Source organism: Bos taurus, chromosome 1 (assembly GCF_002263795.3).
Source record: "Bos taurus isolate L1 Dominette 01449 registration number 42190680 breed Hereford chromosome 1, ARS-UCD2.0, whole genome shotgun sequence".
Taxonomy (NCBI): domain Eukaryota; kingdom Metazoa; phylum Chordata; class Mammalia; order Artiodactyla; family Bovidae; genus Bos; species Bos taurus.
In genome coordinates this window covers 8,915,282-8,942,834 of record NC_037328.1, presented here as the reverse complement: position 1 = coordinate 8,942,834, position 27,553 = coordinate 8,915,282, and the positions used below count along the sequence as shown (strand labels likewise).

Genomic DNA, 27,553 nt, shown 5'->3' with positions numbered 1-27,553 from the left:
TCAATCTTACCCTTTCTACCCAGACTAATATTGGATTCCAGGTTTCTTCTAACAAAGGTGTTTCCAGTTTGTCCCAGGTTCTGCAGATCTGTATGTATGTAACATATATTATAATATCATGCCCCACAATCACAAACTATCTATCTTGTTCTTTTTTGATGATATTTTATAGCTTTTGGGAAAAATTCAAGCTTATTTACCCAGGTTGCAGTGCCTGCAGGCTCTGGCGTTCCTTCTTTCTATTGCTAATTTCCTAGGACTTACTGCAGTCTCACAACCCACGGCCACTCTGCCCTCTTTTCATTCCCCAGATTCTATGCAATTTGATTACTTCTCATTTTGTACCTAGAAGTCTTCCCTCATTCATTCATCCTTCTTGAAAGGACTTTCCTCATTCTTTGATGTAAATAGCATTCTTATTTTCTTTGCTCATATCACCCTATAGCTTTCCTTTATAGCCGTGTCATAATCTGTATCTATAATACATTGGCATCATTATTATTATTTTATCTTCTTTTGCCTTTTAGACTTGGGCACTCAAAGTGTGAACCCTGTGAACTAGAGCCAGTGGAGAGCTCTGTTACTAGTTTGGACAGGATAAGTATAAGCCTTGAGATAAGGATAAGAATAAAGATAGGGATAAGCATTGAGATAGGGATAAGTATTAAAAAAATATTTGCCACAATTTGACACGGCCAGGCCATCCAAGTTTCTAATAAGTGAAATGTTTCTACCAGCATATAAAACAGAGTGTTGTGAGTCAGACATGCTATAAATGTGATGCTAGGCACATGCAGTGGAACTACACTGCAACATGTGACATTTTAGTATTAGTTTGTGCCCTATGTGTAGCATTTTGAGATAATGTAAGCTTTTATATATATATATATTTTTTTTTTTTTGCAGTTTTGTTGTGAGTTTTTTTTTATTTTATTTTTAAACTTTACAATGTTGTATTAGTCTTGCCAAATATCGAAATGAATCTGCCACAGGTATACTTGTGTTCCCCATCCTGAACCCTCCTCCCTCCTCCCTCCGCATACCCTCCCTCTGGATCATCCCAGTGCACCAGCCCCAAGCATCCAGTATCGTGCATCGAACCTGGACTGGCGACTCGTTTCATACATGATATTATACATGTTTCAATGCCATTCTCCCAAATCTCCCCACCCTCTCCCTCTCCTACAGAGTCCATAAGACTGATCTATATATTTTTATAATTTGTTAGAAGCATGTATATTTTTATAATTTGTTGGTGTTATAAGCCTGTGCATTTTTACTGATACACTCTTTTCAAATTATAGTTTAATAATATTAGTTATCATAAGGAAATTCAATTTGCATTATTTTTAAAACTAATTTACATAGGGAGAATTTACTGCATGGGGCTGGTAAAGAGGCAATATATATCCTGTGAAGCTACAGCAACATAGGCCAAGTGATGTTGATGGAACTCATTATAAAGACCTGAAACCCAAGAGTTCATCCTTATTTACTCAGAAATGAAATTCTTAGCATATTGCAATCATTCTCTTAAACCATAATTGATGATAGTGTACTAAAACCACAGTGCATTATTTATGGAGATATATGGGATAATTAAGGGATCAAACCAACAAAATGTAAGTGATATTTACATAAAACATGTAAATAAATATGTTCAAAACCAAGAGTTCTTTGTAAAAAAGACTATCACATTAAAAAACTGACAGAAACAGATGTTTATCATTTCACATATAAATATTGGTGCTATGTGGGCTTCCTGTAAAGTAACATTTTGAGTTGCTGAGACTAAATAAAACACATACACAATTGCTGACTCTTTAGTGAAATATGGCATTAAAAATATTTGGGAAAAAAAGACATTTGTTTGGAAGAATCTGTGGTATGAGTTCAATCAGATAGCATTTTCAAATGATACTTTGTATTCAGGATCTAGTGATTAGATAGAATAATAAAGCTTATGCTGCTGCTGCTGCTGTCGCTTCAGTCATGTCCGACTCTGTGCGACCCCATAGATGGCAGCCCACTAGGCTAAGCTAGCAGACTGGTTTTAATTGAAACTTTCAAAATTGAAACTAGGCTAATGCACAGATACTGCTCACATGGCAATTATCTTACCATATTGCATTTTCAATTTGATGGGTGGAACTTTTTTACTTCATCACTGACTTAAAATGTCTAGATCTGAACTGTATAGAACTAGGAATGGTTAACCAAAGTAGTCTGGAAATTAAGCTTTGTGTAAGAGTATGTTCTGATAACATAATATTCATGACAGAAAACATTCTGGAGTAGTTTCTCAGATACGGAGCTGAGCTTGCACCAAAATGCAGATCAACACACTGCTTTGTTTCTCAAAAGTCTTGCTCTGCACAAAATGTCAGCTTAAATAAACATAGTGCTTAGGAGCATAGCAACATGTGTGAATAAACACTAATAAATTGAATTTGAGATTATTTTCTTTATCAAATGATAATATGGAAGCTGATTATAAACTCACATTGTTACATGAAGAGGCGTGCTGTTTACAAAGAAAAACTTTGTTAAACATTTGAAGTTCTTAAAGAAAATGGTATTTCAGTAAAACAAGAAACTAATTTGGTTCCAACTTTTTGAAAATAATAATAACAGGATTTCTTGTTCATATGATGTTTCATGTATACTTAATGATATTAGTATTCCTAGGAATGGTAAAACTGACATAAGTTTTTCAATGGCAGATAAGATTGGAGGGCAAAAACCAAACTTAGGAGCTTGGTAAAAGCAGTTTTTACAGATATTATGAAGTTAAAACAATTGTCAAAAAGTAAACCTTAATGTTACTATTTTATATGTGCAAAAATGTTATCATCAAAAATTTAATGAAAGATGTGCTGGTTTCTACATGTCAGTTTGACTGGGTTAAGGGCATTTGAGAGCGCCCGTGAAGGTGCTTCTGAAAGGTCAGTGTTTGAATCCAGAAACTGAATAAAGAAGAGCTCCTTTACAGATGTGGGTTGGTATCATCTAATCCATTGAGGGTCTGAATAGAACAAAAGGCAGAGGAGACGTGATTTCATTCTCTCTAGTTGAATTGGACCACCCATTTTCTCCTAGCCTTTGACATCAGCACTCCTGGTTCTTGGGTGTTTGGACTTGGACTGACCAGGACTTTGACATCTGTTCCCTTGGTTCTCCAGCCTTAGAGTTTGGACTGAAACAACACCATCAGCTTTCCTGGGACTCTAGCTTACAGGTTGAGACTGTGGGACTTCTCAGCATCCATAATTGTGTCAGCCAATACTTCATTGCAGCCATTCTTTTAAATATCCAAATGTATTCTACTTGTTCTTTTTCTCTGGCAAATATTTTGGTTCCTAAGTGGTTTTAGAGGGTCAGAATTTTAAGAATGAGTTTTCTGAAACTCATTCTTTGTTATAAAGTTTCTAAAATTGACCCTCTAATCTAACTTTATTTAAATATGCACTAACACCTTTATATCCAGTAGTAAAGAGAACACTGATATTGCATGGTGTGAACTGTTTAAAGAGATATACAAAATACTGCATTGTATATTTCTAATCAACAGTCACTCATCAGAAGCACACAGCTAAGTTAGTCTCTGTCTGATACTTTGGAAAGTTTTAGGAAAACTAAGGAATATGAACTAAAACTAAGAAATATGAATTAAACTAAGGAATATGAACTAGAACTAAGGAAGAGTTTAAGAAAACTAAGGAATCTGCAAGAAGATCCAACCAGTCCATCCTAAAGGAAATCAATCCTGAATATTCATTAGAAGCACTGATGCTGAAACTCCAATACTTTGGCCACCTGATACAAATAACTGACTCATTGAAAAAGACCCTAATTCTGGGAAAGATCGAGGGCAGGAGGAGAAGGGGATGACAGAGGATGAGATGGTCAGACAGCATCACCCACTCTATGGACATGAGTTTGCGTAAGCTCTGAGAGTTGGTAATGGACAGGGAAGCCTTGCATTCTGCAGTCCATGGGGTTGCAAAGAGTTGGACACAACTGAACAACTGAACTCAACTGAACTGAGCTGAAGGAATATGAAGAAAAGGATTGATTCCTCCTACTGTTACTGGACAGAGTGATGAAAGGAAAACATGAACTCAGGGGTCTGAATTCCCAGCTGTAGTGCTGCATACATGATCTAAGAGCTTCTTTGTGTGCCTTCAAGGAGACCCTTATCTCCTGTAGCCACAGGGCTTAAATTGCTGGAAAATAAATGCAGAACTTCATCCTGCAACTGGAGGAATTACAAATTGAACTCTCAGCCCCACAGGTTGTCTATTGTTAAAGTGAGGACCTTGATAAGGAAAGAATAGGATTCTGTAAATTGGGAAGGGGGCTTGTGGGAAGACCCAGGTGAAGTGGAGATGTTGGGCTTCTAAATTTTGATGAGCCATTTTGCCAGTTACAGAGCTCTCTTAACCCCCAGTGGAATCAGCTTACCTACCCCAAGTGGCAACGCTGGGAAAGATTGAAGGCAGGAGAAGAAGATGACAGAGGACGAGATGGTTGGATGGCATCACCAACTCAATGAACATGAGTTTGAGCAAGCTCTGAGAGATGGCAAAAGACAGGGAAGCCTGGTGTGCTGCAGTCCATGGGGCTGCAAAGAATGGGAAATGCTGAGCAACTGAATAACAACAAACCCCCAGCAGGAGGACCATCTTCACACTCAGTGGTAGTGGGCTTTCCACTTAGATCTGAAGGGATTATCCCTACATTGACTGATGAAATAGCCATGGCCTCCCCTGAGGCAGCTGTTTTGTAAGACAATGCTGATTCTCCTCCAGGACCCACTCCACCACCCTTCTTTGCCTCAGTACCTGTGTGTATTTGTGTGTGTGTGCTCAGTCCTGTCTAACTCTTTTTGACTCCAGGGACTGTAGCCTGCCAGAGGCTCCTCTGTCCATGGAGTTTTCCAGGCAAGAATACTGGAGTGGGTTGCCATTTTCCACTCTAGGGGATCTTCCCAAGCCAGAGATTGAGCTTGTGTCTCTTGTGTCTCCTGCACTGGCAGGTGGATTCTTTACCACTCTGCCATCTAGGTTTAGTTCCCAAGAGGCCCCTAAAGAAGGGGTTAAAAAGTGTGACCCATGAGGAGTTTGTGCTACACTTCAAAAACATACCTTGAATTTTCTCAGTTATACAAGCAGAAGTCTAGGGAATGTTGTATGGGAATGGACACTAAGGGTGTTTGATAAATTTGGATCAGGCAAAATTTATTGATATGGACCCTCTAGGCAGAGATTCTGCCTTTAATGTTGCAGTTTGAGAGGTTGTACAGGGCTCTAACAGTTTGACTGATTGGCTGAAACATGGACCAAGAAGATGACCCACCTTAGTGAACTGGAAATTCCCCACCTACTTTGGTTTCATGGAGAGGAAGGGATTGAAAGGTTTAGGTCAATTAGACTGCTAGAATAGATATGTTGGTTAATACCTACTCGCTCCTTTCACCAATATTTTGAGAAATAAATTTATGAGGGGAACCCCAACATCCTTGAAAGTCTCCATATCTCCTCTTTCCTATAGTTCAGGCCTTACAGTAGGAACTGCAGCCATGAATTGGGAAAATAAAAGCAATGAAAGTAATTGGATTCAGAGGTGACAGGGGTGAAATGGCAACTTTCCATCCCAAAAGGCCAGGTGGGTGTGGCTACCATAACATACAGCAGAGTCAAAGCAGTGATCAAAATAGTCTGACTCATGCAGATTTAAGGCATTTGCTGGATAATCATGGGTTTCTAGAAGTGACATAAATAGGAAACCTATTAAATTCTTACTTGATCTGTATAAACAGAAAAGTTCTAGGTCAAATGAATTTGAATCATAAAATGGGATCACAATCTTTCAATCAAATCCTAGAGTTGAGCCAATGCATAAACTCAGAACTCCTGAATGAAGAAGCGGTCAGGTCTCTTTGAGGAAGATTTACTTAAAGTACTATAGATTTATGCTATGTATCATCCTCCTAGACTTTCCTCAAAAGACCTATGGCATTTTCCCAGGGTAAAACAAATACACTGGGAAAGCAAATCATCAGATACCTAAGGGACTTCTGTCTTTAAACTGACACTAATTTCAGGAGACCCAAAGTGTCATCATCATCCCCCGAGTAGGGGTGTACAGAAGTATCATGATCAATGGAGTTTTGCTCAAGTCCTTCTCTCAGTGAGTCAAATAGATCCCAAACCCATTCTTTTATTTTCCAAGTTCCCAAATACATACTTTAAATAGACACACTTCATAGCTTCCACAGTCCCCACATTTGCCCTTTGACCTGTGCAACAAGGGCTGTTATTATTATGTTGGGAAAGGCCAAGTAGAAACCATTAGAAGTGCTTCTGTATAACCTACCAAAGGCTCCAAACATAATAGAAGTATAAATTGATAGAACCAGATACTGATGATCTTTTGCAGGTGAGTTTTGAAAACATGCTATCAACTTGCTTTATTTTTGGATGCAAGTTAAAAATAAGCTGAGCTTGCTGAACATACTTTAAAGGCTCTTGTCCCATTCTTCTTTACATTTATGAGATTGGTTTCTGTAGTTGGATTGCATGCATGCTCAGTCACGTCCAACTCTTTGCATCTCCATGGACTGTAGCCCACCAGGCTCCTCTGTCCATAGAATTTTCCAGGAAAGAATACTGAAGCAAGTTTCCATATCCTACTGCAGAAGATCTTCCCAACACATGGATTGAACTTGCATCTTTTGGGTCTCCTGCACTGGTAGGCAGATTTGTTACCACTGTGCCACCTGGGAAACATTTCTATACAATGAGTGTAATTAAAACAAAATCTAGAAATAGTACAGACAGCCATCATGCATGCATGGTTGTCAGAAAGCTTAGACATGTTAACAAGGGAGGAAAAAAAATTTGAATTTATCATTTATTTGTATGACAAATTCTTTAACTATCTTTAAATACTTACATGCAAAGTATTTTTAATGCATATGTTGGTGTTTATTATATGAAAGTGAAGTGAAGTTGCTCAGTCGTGTCCGACTCTTAGTGACCCCATGGACTGCAGCCTACCAGGCTCCTCCATCCATGGGATTTTCCAGGCAACAGTACTGGAGTGGGGTGCCATTGCCTTCTCCCAATTATATGAAACCACATTTCTATTCTAAATTTTCTGTATTTGGGATTGTAGAGAGATAAATAGTATAATAACAATTCTCCAAATTAATGGCCTATACACATTCTTTTAATAATCAGTGCATGTTGCATTTGAAATTATTTTCTTTTTTTACATATTACATTTGTTCCAATTATACTTATAAAGTTTGAATATTTTCCTGACTCTACAAATGAATGTGTATATCTATACTTTGTTTTCTAATAATATTATTATATTTCTCCAAAGCATTCTTCATGATAAATTAAAAAAAATAAACTAGTTCTTCATTATAAATATTAATTTTAAAATAATTATAGAATCACAAGAAACAGACTCACAGATACAGAAAGCAAATCTAGGGTTAACAGAGTAGAAAGGGAAGGTGGGAAGGGCAAGTTAGGGTTATGTCATGAACAGAAACAAATTCAGTTCAGTTCAGTTCAGTCTCTAGGTCATGTCTGACTCATTGCAACCCCATGAACCACAGCACACCAGGCCTCCCAGTCCACCACCAACTGCCGGAGTCCACCCAAACCCATGTCCATTGAGTCAGTGATGCCATCCAACCATCTCATCCTCTGCCATCCTCTTCTCCTCCTGCCCTCAATCTTTCCCAGCATCATGTTCTTTTCAAATGAGTCAGCTCTTCACATCAGGTGGCCAAAGTATTGGAGTTTCAGTTTCAACATCAGTACTTCCAATGAGCACCCAGGACTGATCTTCTTTAGGATGGACTGGTTGGATCTCCTTGCAGTCCAAGGGACTCTCAAGAGTCTTCTCCAACACCACAGTTCATAAGCATCAATTCTTCAGCACTCAGCTGAATAGTCCAACTCTCACATCCATACATGACTACTGGAAAAACCATAGCCTTGACTAGATGGACCTTTGTTGACAAAGTAATGTCTCTGCTTTTTAATATGCTGTCTAGGTTGGTCATAACTTTCCTTCCAAGGAGTAAGCGTCTTTTAATTTCATGGCTGCAGTCATGAAATTACTGTATAGCATAGTGAATTATAGCCATTATCTGGTAATAACTTTAATGGACTACAGTCAGTGAAAATACTGAATCACTATGCTGTACACCAGAAACTTCTATAATATTGTAAATCAAATACACTTCAATGAAAGTGCATAAAACATAAATCCAATGTTGCTGGAGATACATTAAAATAAAGAAAGAGAGTAATAAGAAATGATACTGGGTAAGTACCTGTGGCCAAGGGATAGGGATGTCTAAAAGTCATGAGATCTTACATTTTCCTAAATGAAATAAAAACTTATTGAAGTACTTTAAGCAAAAGAGAACAATGATCAAATCATTTTTCACATTACTCAGGCTTCAATGTATAGGACATATTGGTAAGAAGCAAGATTGGAATCAGGGGGATGAGTTGAGTCTGATCTAATTATCTATAAAAAACATTTGACTAGGATGTAACAGTGGAGTTGTAGAAAAGAAGATGGACATGTCTACCAAAATGACTTAACCTCATGATTAATTGGGCTTCCCAGGTGGTATTAGTGTAAAAAATCTGTCTGGCAATGCAGGAGACATGAGATGCCAGTTTGCTCCCTGGGTCAGGAAGATCCTCTGGAGGAGGGCATGGCAACCCACTCTAGTATTCTTGCCTGAGAAATCCTGTGAACAGAGGAGCCTGGTGGCTATAGTCCATAGTGCCACAAAGAGTCTGATATGACTGAATCGGCTGAGCACACATGCACACATGATGAATTGGAATTGTCAAGTAAAGGAAAAGGCAGTCACCTAAAATCTATGGGTGTCACCTAGATTTCTGGCTTTGATAACTAGATAGATGTGTTCAATATACAGTGGAATGAGAAAAAGAAAGAGAAATTCAGTTCACAGGAGAGTGTTATTTTTGGATAACAAGATAAACTTGAGGGGATACTTGGCTTCCAAGCAGAAAAACAGTGAAGTACTGTCAGCCTTGGGACTTCCCTGGTGGCTCAGATGGTAAAGAACCTGCTTACATTGCAGGAGATCTGGGTTCTATCCCTGGGTTGGGAAGATCCCCTGAAGAAGGAAAAGTCAATCCACTCCAGTATTCTTGCCTGGAAACAGGAGCCTGACAGGCTACAGTCCATACAGTCCATGAGGTCACAAAGAGTCGGACACTACTGAGTGACTAACACTTTCATTTTCACTGTCAGCCTATCTGAACTTTATCAAGGTTAAAGTTGGTGACCTCATACTGGTACCAACATGCAATGTTTAACTTTACATATGTAAGCAAAGTGAGAATGATTATTTGGGTCTGAACTGATAACGGTTTTGCCAGACTTGTGGAAGTGGGAAAATTCAAAGAGATTGAGTATTACTACAAAATTAATTGAAAGGTTGGATTGTGAAATCTAGGTTTGATAGATGTAAAACATAAAGGAAGGGTACAGTTGGGTAAAGGTCAGTTGGGTAATGGTAAAACTAAGAGATTAAATGGTACTTAAGTTCAAGGGAAGTTGATAAAGTGTTCAGGTGGGCAGAGATTAATACAGAGATTGATTTGAAAGAGAGAAAGGTACAGTGGAAATGGGATGTACATGTCTGAAACTTATGACACTATCCTGGAGATAGAATTTTGAGCTAAAAAATAAAGAGACAAGTATACAGAGGGATGAGAGAAACGTGAGCCTTAAGTGATCTAAGTGCTCTGAGGACTTCCTATAGTGCCTTCGTAACTGGACTCCTGTGTCATCTCCTCTATGAGATTGCAAGTTCTTTCGTGTCCAGTTTGTAATTCTTCTCCCCTCACCAAACACACAAATCTGCTAGCATGTGATTCTGTAAAGAAAAAACAAAAAACAAATAAAGGCTCAATAACTAAATCTTGCAACAATAAAGGAGTGAAAATAGTACATAGTGGGGGGATTTGTCCCAGAATCAGATTATAAAATTACTCAATACCAAGCACAGGGCAAAATATTTCCAAAATGATATCACACTCAGCAGTTCATAAAGCCTCATTGATTATGTCACAGCCATAAAAATTCCAATTCTTTTGACCCCCTGCTATCATCTTGACTTGCTTACTAAATCCCATTAATATGGTTATGAGAAATAAGTTCTTCTATGATGGCATGATTATCAGTTAGAATGGTCTTAACAGAAGAAAGAGGTCTCCTGCAGTAGCAGATTTATATGGAAAAGTTTAGAATGACCCAGTAGATACAGCATAACTGCAGACCTGGGATAATGTTAAGCAGTAATGTGAAATAGATCTTATATTTTTATTTTCATGGTGAATAAGACAAATGAGACTCCTTGTTCTCAGGAACTAGCTTCAAAGTGTAAGCAATACTGTTTACTTAAACATTTTTTTTTTTTTTTGAAAACGGCTGTGAAAGTATCATGCAACGTATTTACATTTCAAACTTTTGAGTTGCATTTTCCTCTTTTTATGCTGAATCTGTCAACTGGTTGGAAATTTGTAATTTATGGCTCTGCAGCAATCCAATATTTTTATCCTCAAGTGATCCTGTTCTATGAAAGTTTATGTTACACTGATGAAAACCATTTTACAAGTAACAATTATTTCCTGGGGTCATTATATGATACTTCTAAATGTATGATATCCTTGCACAATTTTTCTGAAAGATTTGTGACAGTGCAAGATATTTTTTTTGTAATGTTGAATTAACGAAAATGTCAATATCTTAGGATACCTCCCATAATACTTCCTTTTTCAGTTACTTATTTTCAGCCTCAGATGTTTACCTTTCTTCTTAAATTAGCTTAATTCATCTTTATTGACCATCTACTAATTATCAGATACTTCATATAATGTTAATACTTGAAAAAAAATTTATAAATAACATTTTCTAACTTTAAGTGCTTATGATCAGTCCCAAAGGGAAAGCAAACTTCTAAACAGATAGTTTAATCTGAGGTTGGTGCACATTTTTGTGAATAGGTATCAGCCAAAATTCTAATGAGGTTGATGTAGAAAGAACACATACATGACTACCCTGATCATCAGTCAGCTGTATTTGATTTGCACAGGCCAGAATGCTTTACTTTTGTCCAACACACGCACACGCACACACACACACACACACACACACACACACACAATTAATGTTCTATCATGCAACAGCTTCTCTATAATTATGACTTCCCTAGGCAACGATTCATTTCTTAAACCTTCCATGGTTGAATCAAAAGTGGTTTTGAAGTTATAATGGTCATTTAAAAGCACAGAAGCAAAATATTTACCAGAGGTATAAAACTCCACCTCCCCTCTTCAGTTTAAAACTTTTTACATCATCTTAAGTGTCAAAGTGTTTATTTACCAGAAAATCAGCCTTTATGTACTGAGAAATTTTGTATGTTAGCATCACATCTTCAACTTAACCTATTTACATGCAAGAAAATGTGGGTGTTATTTGCTTGATTTGTGTGAACTCTTCTTCATATTTGGATATCTAAGGTCTTCTTGACAAGAAAATCCTACATCCTGTTTTTCATGGGTCATGGTGTGCCCTGTGAAGCATTGCCTGGCTCATTCCTCTGAGCTGTGTAATTTGTCTCTTCTGGGCAACCGGAAAAGCCAGAAACACCCTCCAGGCCCAGTCTAGCCAGTGTAATGGTAGAACAGTCTTTCTTCATTGGTCAGTGCAGAGCATCAGGGTTGCCCCAATCTCCAGAGGTGATAGAACAATGAAAGTTTCTAGATATGACAGTCCACGAGATAGAATTCTTCCATAGGAAACAGGCTCAAGCCCTGGAGAAAGTCTGTGCAGATGAGCTGGTGGTCCTGAGAGGACCTTATGGGTACAAAAACTAGGTATACTACACAACCATTCTATTTATTTTTTTTAAATCTTCATATCCTTCCTCACATGTAATTAACAATGTTTTTCTTGAGCTACTTGTGTTGAAACTATGGATAACAAACCTCAAACCTCACATCTGTCTGTCCCACAGTACTAACAGTATTGACCAGGTAGGTTAACTGATGTAAAACACAACCCCCCAGATTTCAACAGAGGATAAAATTATCCTTGCTCCACCAAGTTCAATGTAGATATTCATTGAAAAACCTCTGTAAATTTCTTCCTAGTGGTGATTCAAGGGTCAAAATTCTTTCTATCTAGTACTCTCCATTGATATCAAATGTTTCAAAGTCCTCTGGAGTCTTAAAGTCAGCTGCTGATCCCTGCATCTGGACATCGAATGAGAGAAGAAAGTCCTTTAATAAAATGACTTACATTATTTTCATCTGCATTCTATCAGTCAGAGCTACTTATATTTTTCTCTTCTGTCATTCTGGAATATAAAACAGATTTGGTGAGTAGCAAGGATTCTTACTAAGACCATCTTCTACTTATGATTTTCAAAGAAGGAGGAGACTGGCTACAGGAGAGGATACTGGAGAAAAAAACATTTGGCATTCTTATGTTATTGTCATGATTAGTTGAATTTTGCCTATGTTGGGGAAGAGAATATCTATCTTCACTCAGAGGATATTGCGGTCAGAGATATGTAATTCTCTTGTGCAAGCTTTCTAACTTCCGATTTGTGTAGGTTACATTTATTGGTTATTATAAACTGATAATCTGTGATTTTAAATTCCATCTCGTAGAATGACGTTGTCAGGGAAACAATAACAGTAAGAAATACATTGAGTTCCTCATTTCAGCCCATTCCCCAAAAGGCATATTAGTTCAGTTGAACTTCCTTAGTAGTAATCAAATTGACAAACATCCAACCAACATTTGTAGGCTGAGAAAAAAAACTCTTCTGTAGTAGTAAAATACATGACATTATAAGGAAAAAAATACTCAGAATTGGCAAAGTATTTAATATTATAGTTTTATATGGAAAACATGAAGTATTACTAGTGCTGAGGACATAATAAACATTTGATACATTTTGTGAATACATTTCTGCCAAATAGTGCATTTCTGGCTAGCTATAAATAATGACTCTTGCTTCTAGAACATACATATCAATAGAAAACTGGCCTATACAATGGAAATAATTTAAGAGATTCTTAATTGCACTGAGAATCTATTGATAAATATTTAAAGTCAAATATGTGATGCTCACTAATTCTGGTGCCAGTTGCTATATTTCCAAGTGAGCAATTGTCAAATCGCTAATTATACCAATATTTGTGTAATTCCATGGCAAACTTTCACCTTTTGTAGAAGGTTGCATTTCCCAAAACAGCCCATCCTTCATACTCTTCTTAATGTGTCTTTGATATTGCTTCCATTGTATGTCATGATGTAAAGTGTGCCTTGCTCACCCTCTGCCCTGCAATTGTATAGACCTTTATGACTATTTCAACCAGTAGAATATGGCTGAAATGATGCCATAATGCTATAGAATTCCCAAGTTGGTTATAAAAATGAGATCTATTTTCACCTTGGTCTCTTGTGATATTTGATTCTCATCACCATGCTGAAAAGTCCAAATGTGACTTCTTATACATTAATTAGACATAAAGAGGCCCTTGATATGTGTCTAATCACCAGGCTTCCCCAGGGGCTCAGGGAGTAAAGAATCTGCCTGCAATGCAGGAGACCTGGGTTTGATTTCTTGGTTGGGAAGATCCCCTGGAGGAGGAAATGGCAACTCACTCCAGTATTCTTGCCTGGAAAAGCCCATGGACAGAGGAGCCTGGCAGGCTACAGTCCATGGGCAAAGAGTTGGACGTGACTGAGCGACTAACACACACACAATCAACAACTTGACTCAAGTCCGTCTCAGTCAAAAAGCAGTAAAGACACCACTAGATGATTTCAGCCTCCAGTTAGCAGGTCTTCCCAGGTGTAGTCCTAAAAAACTGTGGAGCTAAGATAATGCCATCCTGAACCCCAGTCTACAACACTACTAAAATAGTGTGTGTGTGTGTGTATTTACACAAGTTTTGAGATAATTTGTTATGCAGCAATAGTAGCTAGACCATCTCCCATTCAAACGTAATTTTATATCACAACTTCCCATTAAATGTTCTTTTGTTAATTTTTTCCGAATGTTAACTTTACATAATAGTTTACATACATACATCATCATCAATTGCTCTATTTGACTTGATTTCTACCAACCATGTGGCACAGAAACATTCTTCTTTGAAGATTATACAAATATATCTCTATTCAATCTTTAGCTTGATATATTTCCTAAAGTATTTCCTAAGTATTTTGACTTTAGTATTATTACATGATTTGATTATGCAGTGCACTAGATTAGGTAAGGATAAAGATTATTAGTGATCTTTCTAACCGATAGATTCCCAATATATAGCAAAAAACAAAAAACAAAACTGATGCATGGTAAATAATCAGTAAATACAGCAAGATCAAATACATACATAGACACTTTATTTTAGAAATTTTGATAGAATGTTGTAAAACCAAAATGTTTAATGCTTGACTCATTTCTAATGCAAATTTACTATTTAGTTTACTTGGACTTTTATAGAATTATTTAGTTGACTTTCAATATTTGGTAATGAATTTGTGTGAAATCACATCATCTTTTTATCCTATATTGTAAAAATTTTTATCCTATATTATATATTATAATATATATTATATATCCTCTATTATACAATTTATCCTGTTATAGTATATTTTATATTATAGTTATTCATTTGCTGAAAATATGTTTGTCTTTGCAGTAATAATGACAGTGGTGATGATGGTAACAATAGCAGCTAGCATTTTCTATATGCTTACTATGCAATAGAAAATTTTCTAAGTTCTGCTTGGGTTACTGAATTATTTTTTCTTAAGTTTCGAGATATAATATGCGCACAGTCAAATTCACCCCTTTAAGTTATACAGTTCTATGAAAGACAAATGCATATAGTTAAGAAACCATCACCACAATCAGGACATAGAACAATTTCATCATCCTAAAAAATTCTCTCGGGCCACTTTGTGGTCAAACCTGTCTCTCATATACAACCCTTAATGGTCATTGACTGTCCACATAGTTTTGTCATTTCTAAAATTTCATGCAAATTGACTCATACTGAATATAGCCATTTGAATTTAATTTATTTCAATAAGGATAATAGATTTTCAACTCAGTAATTCTGTTTCATTATTTTTGTATGCCATTATATATCATACTTTGTATACATTTTCCCGTCTGATGGATAGGTTGTTTTTGTTTGTTTATTTCAGGTGGTTATGAATAAAACTTCTATTAACATCTGTGTATAGATATTTGTACAAGCATATTTTCAATTTTCTTTCAGATCTGCCTAGAAGTGGGATTTCTGAGTGTTTGGTAAATGCATATTAACTTTATAAGAAAGTATAATCTATTCTGCTACTATCCACCTCAGGTTTTATATCAGACTTAATTTTTTAGCAAGTCAATGTACATTTTGTTTATTTATTTATTTATTTTGCTATATTTCAGTACAAGTTGACTTTGAGAGTAATGTCACCAACTTATTATTAGGTGTTACATAACTTATTATTATGTGTAACTGGATATAGTTTTAAAGAACTTGAGTTCTTATTTGAGTCAAATCAATTGGTAGTGACAAGACAGACATTCCAAAGATAGAATTTTTAGTACTAAAAAAAAAAAAACACACACACACACAAAAACTAAGCTTTCTTGCTCTCTGAAAGGAATATGGCTTCTTCTAAAGTAACTGATTTACGGATGAATTTGTAGAATCAAATCACCAAAGATGTAAAGGGGAATGTTTCCTTAATTTTCAAACTCATTAATTTCCTATATATGTAGAAGATCTCCATTTTCCCATTATTATTTGTATTTTTTGGTATTCTTCCTTTAATAGGCCCTCAAGTACAGAGTCCATTATAAGATAGGATTTCATTTTTATCATGTATAACAGTCTACAGAAAAATAGCTAGTGTTTAAATAAAAAGAGAGCTCACCAAAATCCTTCAAGTGCAGGAAGGAGAGAAAACACAGCAAAACAAACCCTTGATGTCAAATTCTATTTCCAACAAACATATCCTTTTAACAAGTAAAAACAAAAATTCATTGCCAAGAAAATTTCCCTAGGAGATTAATCTTAACATTCTTCTGGTGAAAAAAAAAACAACAAAACACGATTATTCAAAACAGAGCTAGAAATGGTAAATAAATAGAAAAGACTTAATTTTAAAAAAATGTTTTCTTAAGAAATTGTTTTATAAAACATAAATATTTAATAGTGCATTGTGAGGAGTTTATAACATATACAGAGGTAAAATATGCAAAAGTAATGATGCAAAGTACAAAGGGGAGAAATAGAAATATATTATAAAGCTGTTCATCATATGTGAAGTGACATAACATTACATAAAGGTAGTTAATGATATTTTAAGATGCATGTCACAAATTCTGCAACAACCACTAGAAATAAACTTAAGATACATACATCTATATCAATATATATATATCTATACATATGTATACATACATATATGCCTAGAGTAAATAAAATGGAAATATAAATAATCTTAGTAAATACTAAAGGTTGAACATGAGTTAAAGGCATGAGATTATTATGCAGGATGAAAAAGAAAATCTTTTTTCCCTGGTGGCTCAGTGGGGGGGAGTCCACCTACCAGTGCAAGGAACTCAAGTTCGATCCCTGATGTGGGAAGATCCCACATGCCAATTGGCCTGTGCACCCAATTCTGAACCGGTGCTCTGGAGCACTGGAGCACTGGAGCACAACTACTGAGCTCATGCACTGTAACTACTGAAGCCAGGGTGCTTAGAGCCTGTGTTCTGCAACAGGAGAGACCACGGTGAATGAGAAACATGCGTATCACGGTTGGGGAGTGGCCCTTGCTTGCTGCAACTAGAGAAAACTCATGTGCAGCAATGAAGACCCAGCACAGCCATAAATACATAAATTCAGTACAGTTCAGTTCAGTTCAGTCACTCAGTCATGTCCAACTCTTTGTGACCCCATGAACCGCAGCACGCCAGGCCTCCCTGTCCATCACCAACTCCCGGAGTTCACTCAGACTCACATCCATCGAGTCAGTGATGCCATCCAGCCATCTCATCCTCTGTCGTCCCCTTCTCCTCCTGCCCCCAATCCCTCCCAGCATCAGAGCCTTTTCCAATGAGTCAACTCTTCGCATGAGGAGGCCAAAGTACTGGAGTTTCAGCTTCAGCATCATTCCCTCCAAAGAAATCCCAGGGCTGATCTCCTTCAGAATGGACTGGTTGGATCTCCTTGCAGTCCAAGGGACTCTCAAGAGTCTTCTCCAATACCACAGTTCAAAAGCATCAATTCTTCAGCGCTCAGCCTTCTTCACAGTCCAACTCTCACATCCATACATGACCACAGGAAAAACCATAGCCTTGACTAGACGGACCTTTGTTGGCAAACTAATGTTTCTGCTTTTGAATACGCTATCTAGATTGGACAAAACTCTCCTTCCAAGGAGTAAGCGTCTTTTAATTTCATGGCTGCAGGCACCATCTGCAGTGATTTTGGAGCCCAGAAAAATAAAGTCTGACACTGTTTCCACTGTTTCCCCATCTATTTCCCATGAGGTGATGGGACCGGATGCCATGATCTTCATTTTCTGAATGTTGAGCTTTAAACCAACTTTTTCACTCTCCACTTTCACTTTCATCAAGAGGCTTTTTAGTTCCTCTTCACTTTCTGCCCTAAGGGTGGTGTCATCTGCATATCTGAGGTTATTGATATTTCTCCCAGCAATCTTGATTCCAGCTTGTGTTTCTTCCAGTCCAGAGTTTCTCATGATGTACTCTGCATATAAGTTAAATAAGCAGAGTGACAATATACAGCCTTGATGTACTCCTTCTCAGCTATACATTGCTTATGAAAAGACAGAAAAGTCAAAGTAAAATGATAGGAAAAATATCATAGAAACCCTAACCATGAAAAAGCTTGAGTTTTGTTAATATTAGAAAACTTAGACTTCAGGGCATAGAGTATTAATGAATATTAATAGAATAATATTTCATACTAATGAAAGAGTCAATTTATCAAATAATCATAATAGTTTTAAATGTGTATTCACAAAAAAGCATAGCTTCAAAAATACTAGAAGTAAAAACTGAAAGCTGTAATAGAATAATTTCCATTGAGAGCTGGACATTTTTATACTCACTCTAGTATTAATAGAAAAAGTAGAAAAACACTAAGGAAGTGACATAACTGAGCAACATTCTCCACTAACTTGACCTAGTACATTTATAGAATATAGCTATTACATGCATATTAAACAAATGCAAAAAAAATACATTATTTCAAAGTACATATAGAACATTCAGAAGATTGATCATGTACCAGTCATAAGTAATCTTACATTTCATAGAATTTGAATTTTCAGATGACATTTTGATCAAATATAACTGAGTTAGATATCAATATAAATTTTTATAAAAAATTATCTTGTACATGCAAAAGTATATGTGATATACATATAAAGTTTAAAATATAATAACATCCATCAGAAGTATTAAAAAATAGAATGATTGAATCTCCTATGTATACTTCTGCAAAGAGTACCCATATTCTCCTCAGGATATTATAAGTGGATTATTGTGGTTGCTAGACCATTGTTTGGCACAGGAATCTGATATTTTGTTTACTGGTGAGATTAGATTTGATCAAGCATAATTACCTTACTTTAGGTAACAGACAAAGAAGCTAGTACAGTAGAATACACTAGAATAGAATAGTGACTGAATTAGTCTTCAGAGAATCCCCTTCGAATCAATCACTGACTCTACAGGTTTGTCTTCCCATTTAGAAAGAGAGAAATGAAAGAAATTAGGAAGTAGGGGATTCTCCATAATCAATACTTTAGAAGAAAGAACATAAAGTGTAAGAATGTAGACTGCAAAGTAAAGAGCACATGATGTAAAAATATAGTTGCTTTCATTCAGGCAGTGTTTTGAGAAGTGCAGGAGACAAATATGATAGATGAACTTCAAGCCATTTGTTTTTCAGGAAAAAAAATTGTTTATGCTTTCTTCTAATTTTTGAAAACAGGGATAGCTAATGTCAGAGAGTAGGCTTAAGTCATAATATCAACATGATTGTTAGATGCACCCCGGCGTAAAACTTCAAATGTTCAGGTGTTTATGTTCTTTATATTGATGCTATAGAAGGAAAGTTATGACCAACCTAGATAGCGTATTGAAAACCAGTGATATTACTTTGCCAGCAAAGGTCTGTCTAGTCAAGGTTATGGTTTTTCCAGTGGTCATGTATGGATGTGAGAGTTGGACTGTGAAGAAAGCTGAGTGCTGAAGAATTGATGCTTTTGAACTGTGGTGCTGTCACCTTCTTCTCCTTTTGCCTTCAACCTTTCCCAGAACCAGGATCCTTTCTAATAAGTCATCCCTTATTATGTTATCACATCAGGTGGCCAAAGTATTAAAGCCTCAACTTCAGCATCAATCCTCCCAATGAATACGCAGGGTTGATTTCCTTTAGGGTTGACTGGTCTGTTCTCTATGTAGTCCAAGGGACTCTCAAGAGTCTTCTCCAACACCTCAATTTGAAAGCATCAATCCTTTGATGCTCACCCTTATGATTCAATGCTCACATCCATACATGACTACTGGAAAAACCATAGCTTTGACTATACGAACATTTGTCAGCAGAGTTATGTCTCTGGATTTTAATACACTATCTTGATTTGTCTTAGCTTTCCTTCCAAAAAGTAGGTGCCTTTTAATTTCATGGTTGCAGTCACTGTCCCCAGTTATTTTGGAGCCCAGTAAGATAAAATCTGCCACTGTTTCCACTTTTTTCCCATATGGTTGCTATGAAGTAATGAGATCAGATGCCATGATCTTAGTTTTTTGAATGTTGAGTTTTAAGCCATTTTTTTCATTCTCCTCTTTCACCCTCATCAAGAGGCTCTTTAGTTCGTCTTCACTTTCTGCCATTAGAGTGGTATCATCTGCATAACTGAGGCTGCTGATATTTCTCACAGCAATCTTGATTCCAGCTTGTGCTTCATCCAGCCCAGCATTTCACATGATGTATTCTGCATATAAGTTAAATAAGCAAGGTGACAGTATACAGCCTTGATGTACTACTTTCCAAATTTTGAACCAGTCCTTTGTTCCGTATCCAGTTCTAACTGTTGCTTTTTGACCTGCATACGGGTTTCTCAGGAAATAGGTAAGGTGATTTGGTATTCACATCTCTTTAAGAATTTCCACAGTTTGCTGTGATCCACACAGTCAAAGGCTTTCGCACAGTCAATGAAGCAGAAGTAGATGCTTTTCTGTAATGCCATTGCTTTTTCTATATCTGACAGATGTTGGCAATTTTATCTCTGATTCTTCTGTCTTTTCTAAAACCAGATTGTACATCTGGAGGTTCTCAGTTTAAGTACTATAGAAGCCTAGCTTGAAGGATTTTGAATATTAATTTGCTAGCATGTGAAATATGCATAATTGTATAGTAGTTTAAACACTCTTTACCTTTGCCCTTCTTTGGGATTGGAATGAACACTGAACTTTCCAGTCCTGTTGCCATTTGCTGGCATATTGAGTGCAGCATTTTAACAGCATCATCTTTTAGAATTTGAAATAGCTCAACTGGAATTTCATCACCTCCAGTAGCTTTGTTCATAGTAATGCTTCCTAAAGCCCTCTTGACTTCACACCTTAGAATGTCTGATTCTAGTTCAGCGTCCACACCATCATGGTATCTGGTTCACTAAGATCTTTTTTTCTGTAGTTTTTCTGGGTATTCTTGATACCTCTTCTTAATGTCTTCTATTTCTGTTATGTTCTTGCCATTTCTGTCCTTTGTTGTGCCCATCTTTGCATGAAATATTCCTTTGGTATATGTAATTTTCTTGAAGAGATCTCTAGTCTTTCCCATTCTATTATTTTCCTCTATTTCTTAGCATTGGTCCCTTAAGAAGGCTTTCTTATCTCTCCTTGCTATTATCTGGAACTTTGAATTCAATTTGGTATATCTTTCCCTTTCTTCTTTGCCTTTCACTTCTCTTCTTTTCTCAGCTATTTATAAGAAAACCACTTTGCCTTCTTGCATTTCTTTTTCTTGGTGTGGTTTTTGTTAACACCTCCTGTACAATGTTATGAACCTCCATCCATAGTTCTTCAGGTACTCTGTCTACCAGATCTAATCCCTTGAATCCATATGTCACTTCCACTGTATAACCATAAGGGATTTGATTTAGGTGATACCTGAATGTCCTAGTGGTTTTCCTTACTTTCTTCAATTTAAGTCTGAATTTGGCAATAAGGAGTTCATTATTTGAACCACAGTCAGCTCCTGGTCTTGCTTTTGCTGACTGTATAGAGCATCTCTATCTTCAGCTGCAAAGAATATAATCAGTCTTTGGTATTGACCAAAGATTGTTGGTACTGACTTCAGTATTGGCCATCTGGTGATATCCATTTTACGAGTTGTCTCTTCCTCTCTTCTGTAGTTGGAAAAAGTTATTTGCTATGACCAGTGCATTCTCTTAGCAAAACTCTGTTAGCCTTTACCCTGCTTCATTTTGTACTTCAAGGTAAACTTGTCTGTTACTCCAGGTGTCTCTTGGCTTCCTACTTTTGCATTCCAGTTCCCTATGATGAAAAGGACATCTTTTTTGTTGTTAGTTTTAGAGGATTTTGTAGGTCTTCATATAACCATTGGACTTTAGTTTCTTTGGCATTAGCAGTTGGGGTATAGACTTGGATTACTGTAATGTTGATGGTTTGCTTTGGAAACAAATCAAGATCATTCTGTCATTTTTGAGATTGCACCCAATTACGGCACTTTGAACTCTTTTGTTGACTCTAAGGGTTACTGTATTTCACCTAAGGGATTCTCACCTATAGTAGTAGACATAATAGTCTTCTGAATTAAATTTGCCCATTCTCATCCATTTTAGTTCACTGATACCTAAAAGGTCGATGCTCACTATTGCCATCTCCTGTTTGACCACCTCCAGTTTACCTTGATTCATGGACCTAACATTCCAAGTTCCTATGCAATATTGTTCTTTACGTCATTGGACTTTATTTTCACCACCAGACACATCAACAACTGAGCATCATTTCTGCTTTGGGCTAGCCTCTTCATTCTTTCTGAAACTCTTTCTCCATTCTTCTCCAGTAGCATGTTGGACACTTACAGACCTGGGGGGCTAGTCTTCCAGTGTCGTGTCTTTCTGCCTAATCATACTGTTCATGGGGTTCTCAAGGCAAGAATACTGAAATGATTTGCCATTCTCTTCTGCAATGGACCATATTTTGTCAGAACTCTCCACCATGACCCTGTCCATCTTGGGGGGCCCTGCATGGCATGGCTCATAGCTTCATTGAGTTATATAAAGCTGTAATCCATGTGATCATTTTGGTTAGATTTCTGTGATTGTAATTTTCATTCTGGAGGCTGTGGGATTGCAGTTATTGCCTCTTTTGTCTGCTCTTTGGTGAGTTCTTTTGAAAACAGATTCTGAGACTGAGACTTGCAGGGATTGAATAGTTCCCTCAGAATTATCTCAGGGATAGTATCTGTAAATAAGTAAACCAAGGAGAATTGGCCAGAGGAAGAAACTTGGGTGAAGAGTTCTTTTACTAAATGAAATTCCTAGGAAGAAAATTATCTATGAGCCATAATTAGATAGCACATCAAGCAGTTGGTGGAGTGAGTGGGCATCTGGGTGAAACCTTAAGTACCTACTTCAGTTCACACTATTGCCAAATTATACTTGATTTTATGATAATTTTAGCTCATCTGAAAAGAGCTGCCTCAAGATTCCAAGTGACCTGGAAAATAAAGCAAACAACAAGCCTTACCACTTATTGGAGGGCAATACTCCAAGGGTTTTTTGCACTCCTATGCATCTTGCCATGTATATCAGGAATGGAAGAAGAAGTATCCTTTACACAAAGCTTAAGACTGAGTTTTCACCAAATAACTTTTAAGGAGTAAATAATAGCAGAGACATTACTTTGCCAACAAAGGTCCGTCTAGTCAAGGCTATGGTTTTTCCTGTGGTCATGTATGGATGTGAGAGTTGGACTGTGAAGAAGGCTGAGCGCCAAAGAATTGATGCTTTTGAACTGTGGTGTTGGAGAAGACTTTTGAGAGTCCCTTGGACTGCAAAGAGATCCAACCAGTCCATTCTAGAGGAGATCAGCCCTGGGATTTCTTTGGAAGGAATGATGCTAAAGCTGAAACTCCAGTACTTCGGCCACCTCATACGAAGAGTTGACTCATTGGAAAAGACTCTGATGCTGGGAGGGATTGGGGGCAAGAGGATAAGGGGACGACAGAGGATGAGATGACAGTGGATGGCATCACTGACTCGATGGACATGAGTCTGAGTGAACTCCGGGAGTTGGTGATGGACAGGGAGGTCTGGCGTGCTGCGATTCATGGGGTCGCAAAGAGTCGGACACGACTGAGCGACTGATCTGATCTGAATATTCCTCTGAGACAAAGACCTGATTCATTCATCACTTATTATAAAAAAGGTAGACCCCAACAAACTCAGTGATCTCCTTCACATGCCCCAATACATCTAAAACTGCCATTTGATTGTCCATTTTGCCTTGTGAACATAGCAGCTCAGATGTTTGGCCAAAAATATGCTGATCCTCTGGATAATGATTTTTATTTGAGCAAAAAATACTCTGTCTCTGGTGAGAAGTGATTTGTCTGCTGTCAACTTCCATGAATCTATAGCAAGATGACATTATTTTGTATGTCTGATAAAATTTCAGAGTCTTCACTGTTTATGACAGCTCTGGTCTCAGAATTAGAAACTGATATCCTTCATTCCCCTCCTTTACTCCTCATTCTAGATTTCCTTATCCTCAGCTCATATCTCAGTTTACCTTATCTAGTTGACTTGATGACTTATCTAGTTGGGTTGCCTAGACTCTTAATCTTAAGAGGTCCTTAAGCCCCATGACCATACCTTTCTGTGAGTATAACTGCTGATATTCTTCACTTGCTATCAAATATGAGTAGAGGGTTAACAAGAGGTGCTCCTGGGGATCCTCTGGCTGCCAAATATTTTCTTCTCTGATATCATTGTACCAAGATAATATTTCCTTTACTAGTTTGCAGATTTCTTGGCTCAAGGATTATGAACGGAAAAGTGATGAGTCTAAAATTTAATAGCACTCCTTTTGCCCACTGGTGGAACTGTTTACCCACTGAAAATCCATACTTCTAGACTCTTAAAACATAGTGATGAGGACCCAAATTTTAAATTTCCCAAGTGGATCACCGAGAGTAAGGTTAAGTGAGTCAGCTTCTTTTTATTTATTTATTTATTTATTTTTAAACTAAACGTTTCAAGCTAGATGCTTTGCTCAACCACCAAAACCGTAAAGGGTACGGCCCTGACGTTTGAGCGCGTAGACCACATCCATGGCAGTAACAGTCTTGCGCTTAGCGTGCTCCGTATAGGTGACCGCGTCCCGGATCACATTTTCCAGAAACACTTTCAGCACCCCACGAGTCTCTTCATAGATAAGACCAGAGATACGTTTGACGCCTCCACGACGAGCCAGACGCCGGATAGCTGGCTTAGTAATACCCTGAATGTTGTCCCGCAAGACTTTGCGATGGCGCTTAGCACCCCCCTTGCCGAGGCCTTTGCCACCCTTCCCACGACCAGACATGGTTGCTGTCGCAATCGTGAGTCAGCTTCTATTTCAACCATTTGATTTCCAGAGCCCTGTTCTCTCCATTGGAGATGTGGTACCATAAAATAGCTGTTGCTTTCGGGTGTGTACTTCACCCTGGAAGATGGTGCTTCATACCTGTGGAGTGTATCTCTAGCATGTCTACAGCGTGGTGCCTTAGCTGTGCCTTAAGAAGATCATTCCATTGTTCCATCAGCTGACAGAGTCTGGCATATCATACAATGCAGCTTGTGATGTGACCAATGAGTTCCAGGGTTGTGTTCCCACTCTCCTAACCCAATTTGTGTAAAATAAATCCCTTTATCCAATGAGATTCTATGCAGAATCCTAGGTTGATGTTGATGGGGCAACTTTTTGCAAAGCCTTTGGGATCTTGCAGTTTTGTGAGTATAACATACCCAGTGCAATGTGAGCAGTTATGATCACATGATCACTTGGCATCCCTTGATCAGATATTCTGCCTCCAGCCCAGTGACAGACTAGGAGATGCTTTTTTTTTTTTTTTATTCATTCTTTTTAAAAAAATAAATGAATCTGCCACAGGTATACCCGCGTTCCCCATCCTGAACCCTCCACCCTCCTCCCTCCCCTCCTCTCCCTCTGGGTCGTCCCAGTGCACCAGCCCCAAGCATCCAGTACTGTGCATCGAACCTGGACTGGCGACTCATTTCATACATGATATTATACATGTTTCAATGCTAGTTTCCCAAATCTCCCCACCCTCTCCCTCTCCCACAGGGTCCATAAGACTGATCTATACATCGGTGTCTCTTTTGCTGTCTCGTACACAGGGTTATTGTTTCCATCTTTCTAAATTCCATATATATGCGTTAGTATACTGTATTGGTGTTTTTCCTTCTGGCTTATTTCACTCTGTATAATAGGTTCCAGTTTCATCCACCTCATTAGAACTGATTCAAATGTATTCTTTTTAATGGCTGAGTAATACTCCATTGTGTATCTGTACCACAGCTTTCTTATCCATTCATCTGCTGATGGGCATCTAGGTTGCTTCCATGTCCTGGCTATTATAAACAGTGCTGCAATGAACATTGGGGTACACGTGTCTCTTTCCCTTCTGGTTTCCTCAGTGTGTATGCCCAGCAATGGGATTGCTGGATCATAAGGCAATTCTATTTCCAGTTTTTTAAGCAATCTCCACACTGTTCTCCATAGTGGCTGTACTAGTTTGCATTCCCACCAACAGTGTAAGAGAGTTCCCTTCTCTCCACACCCTCTCCAGCATTTATTGCTTGTAGACTTATGGATTGCAGCCATTCTGACTGGCGTGAAATGGTACCTCATAGTGGTTTTGATTTGCATTTCTCTGATAATGAATGATGTTGAGTATCTTTTCATGTGTTTGTTAAGGAGATGCTTTTTAAATATGTGGATTCATATGATGTGGTTTTGATCCAGAATCCCAGAGTTCTCTGTTGCAATTGTGAGCTAGAACTTGTCACACAACTGCCCACTAAGATCCTTCAAATGTATACAGTCCACAACATATGACTCAGTGTCAGCAGCGCTTTCATCACAGCCAGGACCTGATGGTGAATAGTTCTTTCTCTGGGTCCTATTCAAAGTTGCAAAAATTGCATGACACTCAGTGAACAGGTTGGATTATTTTCCCAAGTGTAGAACATGTTGCCTTTGAAGCCCAAAGAAGGTTTTGTGTTTTCTTAATTGTGGAAAGTTAGAAACACAGTATTGATACATTATTTTGACACATATATTCTAGCATCCCTCAGATCATTGGTTCCTTAAATGTTCACTGACATAGTGAGATTTTTTATCATTGTAGTTTACATCTTCCACCTTCTGGAGCACTTTCATCTTATCAAGGCTTCTATATGGGAAATGGCTGGATGGCATCACTGACTCGATGGATGTGAGTCTGAGTGAACTCCGGGAGTTGGTGATGGACAGGGAGGCCTGGCGTGCTGCGATTCATGGGGTCGCAAAGAGTCGGATACAACTGAGCGACTGAACCGAACTGAACCGAACTGATATGGTGCCATAGATATAGTAGACTTATGTGATATTCTTTGGAGTGTCCTGATATTCCAAACGGTTTCAGATTCAATTATGATAGCAGGTGGAGTTGTAAACTGAACTCAAGAAGGAAAACTGTAAACAATCTTTCCCATATGAATGTGTCTGTGTCTTGTTCTATTCCTTGATGGAAACCAAAAAACTCATTCACTATACTTCAAGTGTATGATATATCTGAGACCATACATATCTACTGTGGCCAAGAAAATATGTCCCTCAGCACAGCTGCAATCAGGACTGTGACCACCTTGAATTTATAGTAGTCCACTCATATTTTAAAAGATGTTTCCAAATTTCATAGAGAACTAGTTGATGATATGGATATATTGAGGAAAAATACTTGAGTAATAACTGCTGTTTGCCCTTGAGAAGTGATGTTTTGATTTACTCTTTTGACCAGACTGGAGTAGTATAGCAACCTCAAAATTTTCCACTTGAGTCCCCTTACTTTGATAGCTCTTATCCTACAGGAGAAGTAGCGTTGTAGGATTCTCCCAAATATCAAAGTGATAATTTCAATTACACGTCTTGAGACCACAGAAATTACCACTGGATGAGCCACTCCTGGGCCTGGACTGCCGGAGTCCAGCCCCGGTGGATCCAGGGAATTCGAAGGGGAGACGGCATCGGCGGGGATCAGGAAACAATTGCTTAATTAAATGTTAATTAAGGATATAAAGAGTGGTTAAATAAGGATAGCTCAGTGAGGAAATT

At 37.7% G+C, this 27,553-nt stretch overlaps 1 protein-coding gene and 1 long non-coding RNA gene across 2 annotated transcripts in view; both read right to left on the bottom strand.

The window, feature by feature from the left end:
* LOC526789 (uncharacterized) overlaps positions 1-24,779 on the bottom strand; it is a 42,545-nt gene extending 17,766 nt beyond the window's left edge. Inside the window, exon 1 of the mRNA XM_002684630.5 lies at positions 24,454-24,779. Coding sequence (XP_002684676.2) covers positions 24,454-24,760 — 307 coding nt within the window. The 5' untranslated portion in view covers positions 24,761-24,779. The remainder of the gene's footprint in view (positions 1-24,453) is intronic.
* LOC132345451 (uncharacterized) lies at positions 7,337-13,414 on the bottom strand. Its single transcript, XR_009494765.1, has 3 exons — positions 13,309-13,414; positions 12,376-12,433; positions 7,337-9,949 (listed from the first exon to the last, which is right to left on the bottom strand). It is a non-coding gene; the product is annotated as an uncharacterized lncRNA (long non-coding RNA).
* Positions 24,780-27,553: the final 2,774 nt, after the last annotated feature.